This window comes from Lycium barbarum, chromosome 9 (genome assembly GCF_019175385.1).
Source record: "Lycium barbarum isolate Lr01 chromosome 9, ASM1917538v2, whole genome shotgun sequence".
Lineage (NCBI taxonomy): Eukaryota > Viridiplantae > Streptophyta > Magnoliopsida > Solanales > Solanaceae > Lycium > Lycium barbarum.
The window spans coordinates 14,053,163-14,067,355 of NC_083345.1; the positions used below are offsets into that span (position 1 = coordinate 14,053,163).

The 14,193-nt window shown below is 29.0% G+C and overlaps 1 protein-coding gene across 1 annotated transcript; it reads left to right on the forward strand.

Annotated features, from left to right (window-relative positions):
• Nucleotides 1-12,390: 12,390 nt before the first annotated feature.
• On the forward strand, nt 12,391-14,124 carry LOC132609989 (non-specific lipid transfer protein GPI-anchored 5-like). Its single transcript, XM_060324222.1, has 3 exons — nt 12,391-12,804; nt 13,577-13,636; nt 13,757-14,124. Exons 1-3 carry the CDS (start codon nt 12,480-12,482, stop codon nt 13,885-13,887), a joined length of 516 nt encoding a protein of 171 aa, XP_060180205.1. The 5' UTR covers nt 12,391-12,479; the 3' UTR covers nt 13,888-14,124.
• Nucleotides 14,125-14,193: the final 69 nt, after the last annotated feature.

Below are 14,193 nucleotides of genomic sequence, written 5' to 3' on the forward strand. Positions count from 1 at the left end.
CAATAATTAGCCACAAAGTCTTATTATAGTTTCAACTTTCAATTATTAATTTTGCAATTATAATATTGTTGGTGGAGTTGGTGATTTTGCAATAATCCGAAGTAGCTTTGGTGGATTTGCAATTCTAGCCGCCTTCACTTTGTTGGAAATTAATCCGGCAATTTGGTACCTTCGTTCCAACTCTATCTTTATTTTTCGCAATTTATTTTTCGCAATTTAATTCTAGCAATTTAATTTATTGTAATTTATTTTCTTGTGATTTATTTGATTGTGATTTAAATTAATTCTATTTAATAATGTCAAAGAGATTAAGACGTGGTGCCGGTAGTAGTAGTCGTATTGTTAGGGGTGCGCTTAATGAGGAAACATTTGTGGAAGAAACACCTAATTTAGGTATTGATGTTGGTGGAAATAATCCACTTTTAGGTCATGAGGCAATGCAACAACATTTTACCGACACTTTTGATGAAGACTTAGATGATGATGATGAAACACAACCCCCCGAAAATCCAATAGGAGATACATGTCCTGCACAATCACATACACAAGACAAACTGCCTAGAACTCGTAAGCCAACAACTAAAGTTTGGAAATTTATGACTAAGAATAGGGAAAACCAATCAGCTACATGTAACATATGTAGACAAGTATTTAGTTTTAAGTAAGGAACTGGTAAGGATGGTGGAACGGGTACACTAAATGCTCATATGAGAACCAAACATATGGATATTTGGGGAGAGCAAACAGGTTCAAATGTGGGGGGGATTCAAATGACGATAGACCCACGAACCGGTAGAAATTTTAAGTATGACAAGAAAAAAGAACGCATAGAAATAGCTAAAATGGTAGCTTATGATTGTTTACCATTTTCCTTTTCCTCGGGTTTGGGGTTTGTTACTTACATTCAACGTTGTTATAATCTGTTATTTGAGGGTATTCTTAGAAGTACTTGTAGAGCCGATGTTATAGATTTGTTTAAAAAATATAGATTTTATTTGCGCCATGTATTTAATTCTTTAAATTGTAATGTTTGTCTTACCGCTGATTTGGGTCTTAGTATTAACCATTTAGATTTTTTTGCTATTACATGTCATTGGGTTGATGACAACTGGATTATGCAAAAAAGAATTATAGCTTTTTTATATGACGAAGGAAAAGGTCGTCACGATGGAAAATTTTTAGCCGATTCAATGTCTACTATTATGAGATTTTTTAACATTTGTAGAAAAACACTTTGTATTGCTTTAGATAATGCTTCTAATAATACAAAGGCGATAGGTCTTATAAAAAGAGAACTAAACCCTCCGCTAAGAAATATTTTTCATGTAAGATGTAGTTTTCACATTTTAAATTTAATTGTTAAAGATGGTCTTGCGCATTTTGATGATTCTGTTCAAAAAGTTAGAGATGCGGTTGCGTTTCTTTTTTGTAATGCTAATAGGGGAAGAATTAGAGATTTTAAGAATGCTTGTGTGGAAAATAACCTTAGACCTAAGAAAATTCAAGTAGAAATTAAGACTAAGTGGAACTACACTTACATTATGCTACAACAAGCATATGAGTATAGGATTCCCATACAACAAGTTCACAACAAATATAATACTGATAGTGATGATTGGTTAAATTATGCGCATTGGGAAGATGTTAAAGAATGTGTTGACCTCTTAGAAATTTTTTATCCAAGAATGAATAAAATATATGGCTCATTGAGTTTTCTTCTATTTACTTGTGTTCATATTTTTACTTTTATTAAGTTAGGAATATACCTAAAATATACTAAGAATATACTTATAGTATATATATATAAGTTATATAGTATACTTAAACATATATAAGTATATATAGTATATAAGTATATATAGTATATATAGTATATAAGTATATATATTAAGTATATATAGTATATAAATATATATAGTATATATATTAAGTATATATAGTATATAGTATATAAGTATATAAGTATATATAGTATATATAGTATATAAGTATATATAGTATATAAGTAAGTATATATAGTATATAGTACATATATATAGTATATATACTTATATACAATATATAGTATATAAATATATATAGTATATATATATTAAGTATATATAGTATATAGTACATATATATATAAGTATATATAGTATATAAGTATATATAGTATATAAATATATAAGTATATATAGTATATAAGTAAGTATATATAGTATATATACTTATATACAATATAAATATATAAGTATATATAGTATATAAGTAAGTATATATAGTATAGTATATAGTATATAAGTATATATTGTATATATAGTATATAAGTATATACTTATAGTATATACTTATATATATTAAGTATATATAGTATATAGTATATAAGTATATATAGTATATATATTAAGTTATACATATATATAAGTATATATAGTATATAAGTATATATAGTATATAAATATATATAAGTATATATAGTATATATATTAAGTTATACATATATATAAGTATATATAGTATATAAGTATATATAGTATATAAATATATATAGTATATATATTAAGTATATATAGTATATTAAGTTATACATATATATGTATACGAAAAGCACTATTCTGTATTGCTGACTTGCTATTAGCCTGTTAGTCAGTAAATATTTAAACTTTAATTATAAAGTTGTCTAACATATATAAATATACCTACAATATACTAATAAATACTATAATATATATATATATATATATATATATATATAATACAAAAAAAAAAGTTTTAACTACTTAAAACCGGACCGGTTCCGGTTTGGAGTTTCAAACCGGTTCTGGTTTTTTAACCGGAACCGGCCGGTTCCCTAACCAGTTACCGGTCCGGTTCCGGTTGGAATCGGTTGCCAGGCATACATCCAGGGCCATCAAATGGACTTGGCCCATGAGCATGCCAATCCAATCGGATTAGCAAAATAAGTTCGAATTTGAAGGACAAAAAAAGACTAGTATATTTGAGGGATAAAACGTGCAATTACTTCAATTATAGCCACTTTGACCCTCTCCCAAAATCCTCTTTCTCGTAAGTTTACTTGTCTCAACAATTAAATAGTTTTAATGAATAGAAAACTCATAACACAACTGTAGGACAAATTTAAGTTCTTTACACATTTTAATCAATATTTTAGAGTATAAAATATGAAATTTTTACTCATTGTAGCTTCTTTTAAGATCTAATTATTAATATTAACTATCCTTTTATTTAATTATATTTAATAGCTAATTAACTTTTCTAAATTACAAATATATTTGAGGGATAAAACGTGCAATTACTTCAATTATAGCCACTTTGACCCTCTCCCAAAATCCTCTTTCTCGTAAGTTTACTTGTCTCAACAATTAAATAGTTTTAATGAATAGAAAACTCATAACACAACTGTAGGACAAATTTAAGTTCTTTACACATTTTAATCAATATTTTAGAGTATAAAATATGAAATTTTTACTCATTGTAGCTTCTTTTAAGACCTAATTATTAATATTAACTATCCTTTTATTTAATTATATTTAGTAGCTAATTAACTTTTCTAAATTACAAATGGTAGTTATATTAAAAAATACATACCCAAACACATATATCTTTCTTTTTTCTCAATCACTACCCATTTCAGATTTTTCATTTCTCAAAACCCTAAAAAATCTCTCTCCCCTTCTCTCAACCACCACCACCATGGCAGCACCGCCCCCCTCTCTCTTCTCCCTCTCCCTCTGTGCTCACCCCTCTCTCTCTCCGCCGCCCCTCTCTCTCTTCTCCGTCTCCCTTACGATTTCTATTTAACATTAATGTGACAATATATGAGACGAAATTATGCAGTTCCTCATGCCCTAATGAAAACACGTTGGAACCTGCTCTTAGGAAACCAAAGTAAAATAATATTATAAAAAACACAACAAAAAAGAAAAAGCTTTCACATAGGCAGTCAGCTCCAATGTAGTATATTTAAGGGATTCTATTGCACATTATGTTCTGAAAGAAAAAGACAATCTTTGTTGGGGTGTAAATATTAACACCCCTCTCTCTCTCTTTTCAGTCTGAAGATCGGACCGTGTGCATTGTTGGTGACGGCGATGATGGACTAATTTTGAGATGGCGGCGGAGAAGATGACGTAGAGGTGGAGAGATTAGGGTTTTTGTTGGTGATGGAAAGATTAGGGTTTTTTGGTGGTGGTGATGTCTCAGATTTGGGTTTTTGATGGTGGTGGTGTCTCAGATTAGGATTTTGGTGGTGTTGGAGAGATTAGGATTTTTTGGTGGTGGTAGTGTCTCAGATCTGGCCATGTGTATTTGTTAAAAGCCAAATACAAATACATTCAAAAATCTACATCTCACAAATACACTGTTTTTTAATGTATTTGTCTTTGTATTTTTTAGTGCATTTTTTAGTGTATTTTGTTAATAGCCAAACACATTATTTTTTTGAATGTATTTGTCATATATTTGAATTTTTTGGTCTTGTATCTGAATGTATATGTTGAAATCCATTCAAATACACGAAAATTTGAATATATTTGACTTCATAGTAGTTGGAATGTACACAATGTATTTGAAATACATAAAAAAAAGCCACTGAAATACATAAAAAAAAATCAGTAAAATACATAAAAAAAATCACTGAAATACATAAAAAAAATAAAGACACGGAAATACATTATGGCAAAAAAAAAATCACTGAAATACATAAAAAAAAAATCACTAAAATACATCAAAAAAATATATATTAATATCTAATTAATAGCTCCACCATTAAAGGCTAAAATCAAGGATCATGCTTTTTTTTTTTTTTAACCTTATTCTCATGTATTTGTTGGCAACAAATACACGTAAAAACATACACTATTTTGTTAAAATGTAGCTACAAATGATAATATTTAAAAGGATAGCTATAAATGATAGGAAGCTGCAATAAGGTAGTCATTTGAGTAAGTTTGCGATAAAATATTGACAGCATCTACGCGAAGACACTACTTTAATTAACCAAGTAAAAAAATGTTAAGACACAACGCTGTGGACGAGAAATGATCTTTGCTTGAAATAAGTCAGACTAATAGGCAAATGCCATTAATTTCTCTTTATCCAATTCCAACACGTCATCAATATAGATAACTGGATACATGTTCTTTGAAGTTTTAATCACCCAAGGTAATCTCATCCTCTGGGGGAGAACGCATCAACTTTTGACGGGTAACAACTACTCCTTCTGTCCCAATTTATGTGATAAGTTTATTTTTCAAGATTCAAACTGTATAAAATTTTGATTAATATTTTAAAATGTATTTTTTTATCATATTGATATGATAAAAGTGGTAACTTATAGTACTTTTCATGTAATTTTCAAATATATAACTTTTAATTTTAAAATATTGAGTTAATCTAATACAACTTAGTTTCAAAGTTTAGTCAAATCAACTCTAGAAAAGCGAAAAGTATCACATAAATTGGGTGAAAATTAATTTCACCCCCCAACTTTGCTTTAAAAATCAAACACCCCCCTCAACTATGAACAATAAACATTCTCCCCCCTTTATCCTATGCGATGTCTATTTTACCCTTGACATTTTCAATCCTTCATCTATGTAATACCTTTTTCTATTATATAAAATTTATTCTTTTAACCTAGGTATGTATAGTTTTTTTATTTAAATTCATATTATAAGTAGAATAATTCTTTTATAAATTTATCACAAAATCTAATGTTACTTTTTATGCTTGATATTTTAGTATTACGTGGATTGAGTATATTATGTATGTACATGCATGTCTCTCTCTCTATCTCTCTCTCTCTCTCTATATATATTACCTTCTCTCTTATTTTTACATATATATGTATATTTAAGTTTCACTTCTCTCTTATTCTCTATTGTCAGTATAGAAACGAGCTTTGGTTGTCATTAATGGAATATTTTAAATTATAATTTAAAATTCATTTATAATATATATATATATATATATATATATATATATATATATATATATAGATAGATAGATAGATAGATAGATAGATAATCTTGTAGGAATTTGTTATGGAATATACCTCTATTTTATTAATTATTTTGTATTACCTGCATTAAAATATATTTATAAAGTTATTATTACCTGTTATTTTTACTTGTATAAGTAGATATCAGAGTTTTGATCATTATTTAAAAAAAAAATATTTATTCTCATTCATTTCGTTATCGAACGGCATTAAGTTATATACTTAACTAGTATTTCTCACTTTTCCTTTTCCATCTCGAAAATAATATTTATTTTTTAGAGAAAATTTGTTACACAGATTAAAGAGATTTTAAAAAATCATAATTTAAAGAAGTAAAAGAAAAAAAGACAAGTTGATAATGTAAGGTTAAATTAGGAATTTTAAAAAGTCTATTAGGATAAAGAGGGAGAATGACTATTGGTCAAAGCTAAGAGGAGAGTTTGATTTTTAAAGCAAAATTGGGGAGAGAAAATGATTTTCACCCCGCATAAATTAGGGTGAGGGGAGTATAATTTTAATTTTAGAAGAGACGTCCACGCTCCACGAGCTAGTATACGCCCGTACAGCATTGGGTTGGACTAGAATCTTAATTAAGAAGTCCATTCAAATGAAGGTCGGGCTAGGTTGGGCTGCTGCCAATGTGGACTGGGCTAGGTTGTGTTGGGCCAGCCAATTTGATCTCAATTGATGACAAACAAGGGTCTAAAGTCTATATTTTTTCTACTTCTAAAAAATCTTGTACATATATCACGTTTCCATACAAACCTTGTATGTATGTGAAATAATAAAAGAAGAATTGTAAACATCGTATATCTATTATGTACCTGATGATGGGGTTGAAAAATGAAGAGTGCACAGTTGCAAAGTAAAACCTGAAATGAAGATAGACAAATAAGAATTAGTTAGCAAACACAATTCAAGAAAATGCCACTATATTAGAGCAAAGCAAAACCGAAAAGAGATTACAGTGCGCAGACGAAGTAAAGAAATGGTTACTGATCCATTATATATATAGGAATTACCTATCCAAATTTATAACGGAAGAGAGTTGAAGATTCATTATCATTGAATTCTTTTATTTTTATTGCATCATTCAATTCAATGATTAAATAACTGCAAATAATAATTAATACGTTTTGGATACTTGGAATTGTAGTGTTGTTGGAACGTGGGATTAAGTCATTAAAGAGGCTTAACAATTGAATAGAACAAGATAAAAGAGACAATCCTTCATGGCTTGAATAAAACAACTGACATCGTACAAAATTAACGGATTAGTTTTCAACAGCCGGTTAAAAATAATAATATGATGAGTGAGGGTTTTTGCGGGAAAGCAAACATATAAATTATTATAATAAATTGAATTATACATTGAATTTTAAAGAGCACAATAATGACAGATAATGGAAAAAGTCTTTGATACATGAATCTTGTCATTTAATTGATTTATTTCCCATTTAATTGATTCATTTATCATTTTCTTGGTTGGTAAATTTACTATTTGATGTTAAAATAGTATAGGAATAGTGTTTAGATGAGGGTTAAAAATGTCCTTTAACTTTTGATGGACATTTTGATAATTTAACTTTTCAATTTAGGGTCTTCCACTTTTAGTATAGCTAGTCTGTGTTGCATGTTTGTCCCCTACTATTATTTGAACTTTGTGCAGGATCATTTTTATGGTATTTATCTCATATATTTTTGTAAATATGATAGACCCTTTATTAGTTAATGTGTTTATACATAGAGCTTACTTTTGCATAAAAAAAATAAAAAATGAGAAGAATGATTTCAAATAGAATCTTCTAGACTAAAATATATTCTACTAAATTTATGTTTCTCTATACAAACGCAACCGTGTCAGCTAATTCTTTTATTTAATCTTCAGTACTTTGTTCGCAAAATATAGGAAATCTTTAAATATGTAAAACTAATTAACATAACATAAATAGCACCTAATTATATGTGATATATGGATGAATTCCTGCTCAAAATTTAAGAAAAGCATATAAATATCTTTAACGAAATTAATAGAGACACGACAAAGAAATACATATCTCCACAACACCTGCAAACATAGCTAAAAATTATACATTTATCTTCTCCTCAAGCGTTCAAAGATAGGATGGCTTATTCTAATTAATAAAAACATCCTGAGAAAGAGAAATGAATACATTCTAATTAAATTCAACTTGAACTCAGTAATTAAACATTTATCTTTACTTCGCCAAGCCCTCACAATATGCAGGTAGTTACTTAAGCTGACAGTTCCCAAATAAAAGAATAATACCAATTCAAATAAGAGAACGATAAAAGAATGATAATAAAATATAGAATGAGATGGAAGGTACATAGACAACACATAAACATCCACCTCAGTTCCTTTTATCAGTTCCATTTTTTCCTTTTGTTTTACCATCTCATTGATCCTTGCAAATGGCAGCAGTTAACAATTGTAAGAGAGTTACTGTATAAGATAATAGGAGAAGCAAACAGAAGTAGCATCTAAATAAATAAAAGAGATCATCAGATAATGAGATATAATCAACTATTCAAAACCTTTTAGTGTCAATATGCTGGAGTGACATTTTTTTTTTAACTTTTGCAATTGACGTTGAACCATTTCTGCAGACAAATAGGCCATACGTAGAACAAAATGCTAACTGGATACCACATGAATTTTCCTATTTAGCTTTCATGCTTGTGATGTATACGAGGATAGGTGTAATAATTTTACACATTAATATTTTGGAGGTTATGAACATGAGAGGTAGGAGAGGAATAAATACTATTAAGACGAGACATTATGAAGTAAATGAAAATGATTGAGTTATGGAGGTGTGATTTTTAATTTTATATCTCAAGTAATCACATTTACAGGATAGATAAAAATTACTCTATGTAAAAAGAATTTGCAATATTTATGTGATGGATTTGCCTAATGAGTAAGGTTTCAATAAATGTCAGAATTAATAATTTGTTGATCGTGCTTTATGAGCAGATATCAAGCATTATATGACACCATATTAATGTAAACCTGTGGATTGTGACTGTTCAAATTTACTTCTTCAAGAGTAACTATAATAGCGTATAACTTTATGAAGGAGTTGAAAGAGTGCAGTGAATTCACATAATTCTCTACTCCTTTCGTCTCATATTACTTGATCACTTTTCGTTTTACACGTCCTTTAAAAATTCATAAATAAAAGTGTATTTTTAATACGTTGCCCTTATCTCTCTCCAATTGATAACACTATAATCATTATTGGTTACTTAAAAAACAATTAATGTTAAGGGCAAAGTAGAAAAAACTTAATCAATTCTATCTTGATTTTGTAAATGGACAAATATTTTAGTACATATATTTATAGTACGACAACTAATATGGACAAAGGGAGTATCATTTACTTACTTCATTATAGTAGCTTTCAGTAATTGTCTTTTCATTTACCAAGTTAATTGTAGTATTAAATTTTATGTTTACTGATCATTTATTAAAGAAGATAGATTTACCTTTTGATACAAAAATATTTTAGAAGTAGAGTTCAAGAAAGAAATCAAAAAAGGGATAAATATTAAATGTTAATTTTTAATGGTGAGTAATTTTACTTTTAGATAAGGGGTAATTTGGTTGTTTAACTTTTAAAGGTTATTTTAGTAAACTGACTTTATACTAAGGGCTTCCCAATTTTATTATACTAGTTTCTATAAACGTGTTCCGCACGATATTCCCTGGCAACCTCAATCACCGCATAAAGTATTAGATAGTTTTTCTAATTGCATGCATTTATTTTATGAGGTACAAAAATGTAATTGGTATCAGATCGTATCCACTTTATTTTGAAAAGATGTTCTTGGTATATATATTTTTTTTTTCCTTTTTTCCTCATATGAGAAACATGTTACGACTAAGATAATCCACTATTACCGATTGAATAATCATATATTTATTTATTGTCATTTACAAATATAGAGGTGTTGAATATCGCTACTAAAAAAAATCAAATTATAAGAATATTTTTCAATTTTAAGAATATTTAGTTTTTTATTTTTATAAAATTTAACTTGATTACAAAAGTAAGATTTAATATTTAACATAAAAAAAAACAAGTCCTCTCATCGCTGTAATTTTTTCTTACTTCACAGTAGTTTTTATGATGAAATACTCATACGAAGAAACAATTTCAATTATTTGATTTTCGTTCAACATAAAATTTTATATACACCGACTTACAAAAGATAATCAATCATTTTATAATAGATAATCTTGTTTTTTCTCATCCTCCTATTTTATTTAAGCATATCCGTATGGATTCCCGCAGTAATATCCTAACCAATAATCATTTAACTTTGAGTTTATTACACAAAAGTCACTTTTCTATTTTTTTGTTACATAAAAGTCATCAAACATAAAGTTTATTACCCAAAAAAAAAACTTTTCTATTTTTTGTTACATAAAAATCCTTAACTAAATTTTATCACACAAAAACCTTTTTTCATTTTTTTTTCCATAAAAGTCATCCAATTTTGGCCAAGTTAACTAAAAAGTAAATCTAATGTGAATTCTTATACTTTGAACTGAAAATATGACGTGACTCTAAGATAGATAGTTAGTAATGGACCAATTACAAAGACCTTCACCCATGTTTCTCTTCTTAACACTAATCTCCCTTGTGATTTATGAAATTATATTTTTCTCCTTATTATTTTGATTTCTTTATAGAAATTCGAAGTCATGGAACATATATCAAGCTCGTAGATTTTGTGTTGTCATTGAATTTATCTGAGGCTCTAACAACAAATATTATGCTAACTAAAGAAAGGTATTTATAAAACTCACTATATAATATGAGTATATTTATAAAATTTCACTAAATTGAATTCGAAGACAAAATTCACTAAACAAAGAATTAGGCTAATTCGTGTTTTTTCCTGATTTTTTTTAACCTAAATTTTACTTCTAATTCTGTAACTAACTATTTTGATCTCTCCTTTGGATTCAGTACAATTGTTATTACCAGGTAATCCTATACGTGCCAAACTAAACTATGATGTATACAAATTAGTTTAGTTATACAAGAAGTCATTCCTACTTGAATTGAGAGTCCTAAAAAAGGTTTCCTTTGCTGATATGAATCTTTACATCACGTTATAGTGTTGTTATGGTTGAATTCAAAGTCCTAATAAGTCCTTACATGATAATTATATCCAACATAGAATAGAATTATATATTTGAAGGAATTGTTTTGGAGGGTATAAAAACAGTTTAATATTTAAAGGATATTTTGGTCAAACAACATTTATATTCATATTTTTAAAATAATACTAGTACCTATGTTCGTGCTTCGCACGAATATATCTTGCTTCATATGCTACAAAATGCATAAATAAAATCTGAACATTCAACTGCTTCTATATTCTAAATATAATTGATAATTTGACGCAAAGACCTCTAAAGTTGATAATAAGTTTATACCACGCAATAAGATTGTGTAATCATCATGAGCTTTACGGGTCTCATTGTTATCAAACTAATACGAATTTCAATGCCGTAATCCCGCATAAATGTAAACAATACTTCCACAAAAGCCAAAATTATTATTAGAATCCCCAAGCATTAGCACCCCAAAAACTACGTAAAGTTGAAAAAAATATAATAATTAAAAGAAATAATACCTTACAAAAATTTACCGAATTTTGTTATCTTCTTTTTGAAGCAGTACTAAAGCTAAGTTTACTATGGAGAATGGGAACAAGGAGTTTTTATTTTTGTTTTTTATAATAGAAGTGATTGACTCCCATATCCAATTAAATTAGGATACCGTTCAAATTGAAAAAGAAAAGGAGATACTCAAATGTAAAACGTGAGTTAATTTCCTAGTTGAGTTGATAACCCTTAGGTTCTGTAGTCGTAATAGGATATGTTTACATTCTGTTAGGTAGTGCAATTAGAAATAGGATTAGATATCTACGTTCCGTAGGTAGTTAATTCAATAAGAAATAGGATTAGAGCTTATTAAGGTTATAAAAGTCGTTCAATATTTGAAGGATATTTTGGTCAACTAACATTTATATTCATGCTTTTAAAATAATATAGATAAATAAAGATATATGATATGCAACCTTCTATATAAGTTCTTGCAAGTTTTCAAATGGGAACACTTAAGCCTTAGGCTTTTCTGTTTGTGACTAGTCAAATAATGGGACAATTGGTTGGCATTAGTTGGTCACCCACACAACTAAATACTTTGTCAAATCTACCTAATTCCCATGTAAATTGTGACAAAAGTACGAAATAATGTCATTCTCTGAATTTACGTTACTACTTGTTTATCGGTCACCAATTTTTAAAACATCTTCTTTGACTCTCCCTACTCCATTTTCCTATATAAACAAACACAACTTTTCTTCTTGTAACAACACATTTTGTAATCAAACTTACTTCAATCAGGAAAAAAAATCCACTTCATATCTAATGGCAATTCAAAGGAGCAGAATGGGTATTTTCGCGATTGTGTCTACGATGTTCTTGGCAGGAGTTGTTGCACAATCGAGCAATGACTGCACGAATGTGTTGATCAGTATGTCACCTTGCTTGAACTATATTACTGGAAATTCCTCTACTCCATCTTCAGGTTGTTGCACTCAACTAGGCACTGTGGTTAAGAACAATCCAAAATGTTTGTGCCAGGTCCTCAATGGTGGTGGCTCTAATTTGGGGCTAACTATTAACCAGACTCAGGCTTTGGCTCTTCCTACTGTTTGTAAAGTTCAGACTCCACCTCTTAGCCAATGCAATGGTAAGTAGCAAAATTCATTCCAAAACTAAAGAATATTACTCATTTATGAATTTATAATACTATTAAGAAATGGACTTTGTGCCTAAACCCTAAAGCTAGTTCATAAGGTAAGAATTTTCTTTAAACCAATAACCCCATCCATAGCCGATGCGCGACTCTTACATAGAGTTTTCACATCACTTTAGAGACAGATCTTAGAAAGTCTGTGGATCCAAATTGAACCAGTCTATTATATATCAACTGATCAGTCAACTCAACTGCACCCATACATTATTAGGATATGTATTCATTTTGTCTACAAAATTGGTTTTTTGGGTATAGTACTGGGGTCTAATCACACCTACCGCAGAAAGCTAGATCCATCCAGAGTCCGGGGCTGAGCTACAGCTTCACCTACAAGTTTGGGAGAACCCAGTAGCTTTGACTCAAACTCTGTATTTACGTTTAAAAATCACCTGATTTGTATAAATAATTTATCAAGAACCATGTGAGCTGCATTTTCTAAAATTTAGAACTCATAAACTCAAAATCCTAACTCCACTTCTATCTGGAGTCACCTCCGTACAATTTGTAAGTGGAAAATACTTACCTGCAATAGGTGTGTGTTTACACCAAATCAAGAAATTTAACCTCAACAGTCACACACTATAATGAGATCACACATTATTTGACCATGAGACGACAGGCAGACATGTTACATTTATCGGTTTGATAGATAAACATCAAGTGCGAATAAGTTTTTTGATTCTCTAACATCTGTTACTTGGAACAGCTGGTTCACCAAATAGCTCTCCTACCGGAACAGCAGATTCTCCAACTACAGATGCTTCAGGTAAATTACTTTGGTTTTTTTTTTTTTTCCTTCCTCAAATTCTACTACTAGTACTTTTCAAGAACATCAAATTCAGGTTTTACAAAATTCGAGCTTTAACACAATACCAATGTGTAACAGGACGTGGATCTAACGCAGTACCATCATCACAAGATGGTTCAAATGATGCAGATTCAATTAAGATGGCAGCTCCGCTTTTCTTCTTCATTCTCTTCATTGCTTCATATGCTTTAACATTCAACATGGCCTGAGATTTTTGGCTACAACTTTCATTGAATATGGAATTGCTATGTTGATAGATTCAGATTTACAGCTTCTTATTTTATCTGTTACTGGCTCTTTTTTGTTTTAGTTCATATGATCTGCAGTCATTTTCATGATGGGGATTATTAGTTATTGTACTTGTCATTCTTTAGTTACATTATTGTTCTTGAATTGTGTCCACACATAATACATTTTTGTATTGGATTCGGTACGTATTAGTTGGATATTTCAATTTGGCTGACTGTACCTAACCTCAGAGCATAAGCATGCTTGCAAGTTAATTAACCAAAAAA

What these genes read in the sequence shown, in the direction of transcription:
- LOC132609989 (XM_060324222.1), top strand. Translation starts at nt 12,480, where the DNA reads ATGGCAATTCAAAGGAGCAGAATGGGTATTTTCGCGATTGTGTCTACG. An exon ending in ACCTCTTAGCCAATGCAATG is followed by an intron (nt 12,805 to 13,576) that starts GTAAGTAGCAAA and finishes TACTTGGAACAG; the next exon opens with CTGGTTCACCAAATAGCTCT. An exon ending in TCCAACTACAGATGCTTCAG is followed by an intron (nt 13,637 to 13,756) that starts GTAAATTACTTT and finishes AATGTGTAACAG; the next exon opens with GACGTGGATCTAACGCAGTA.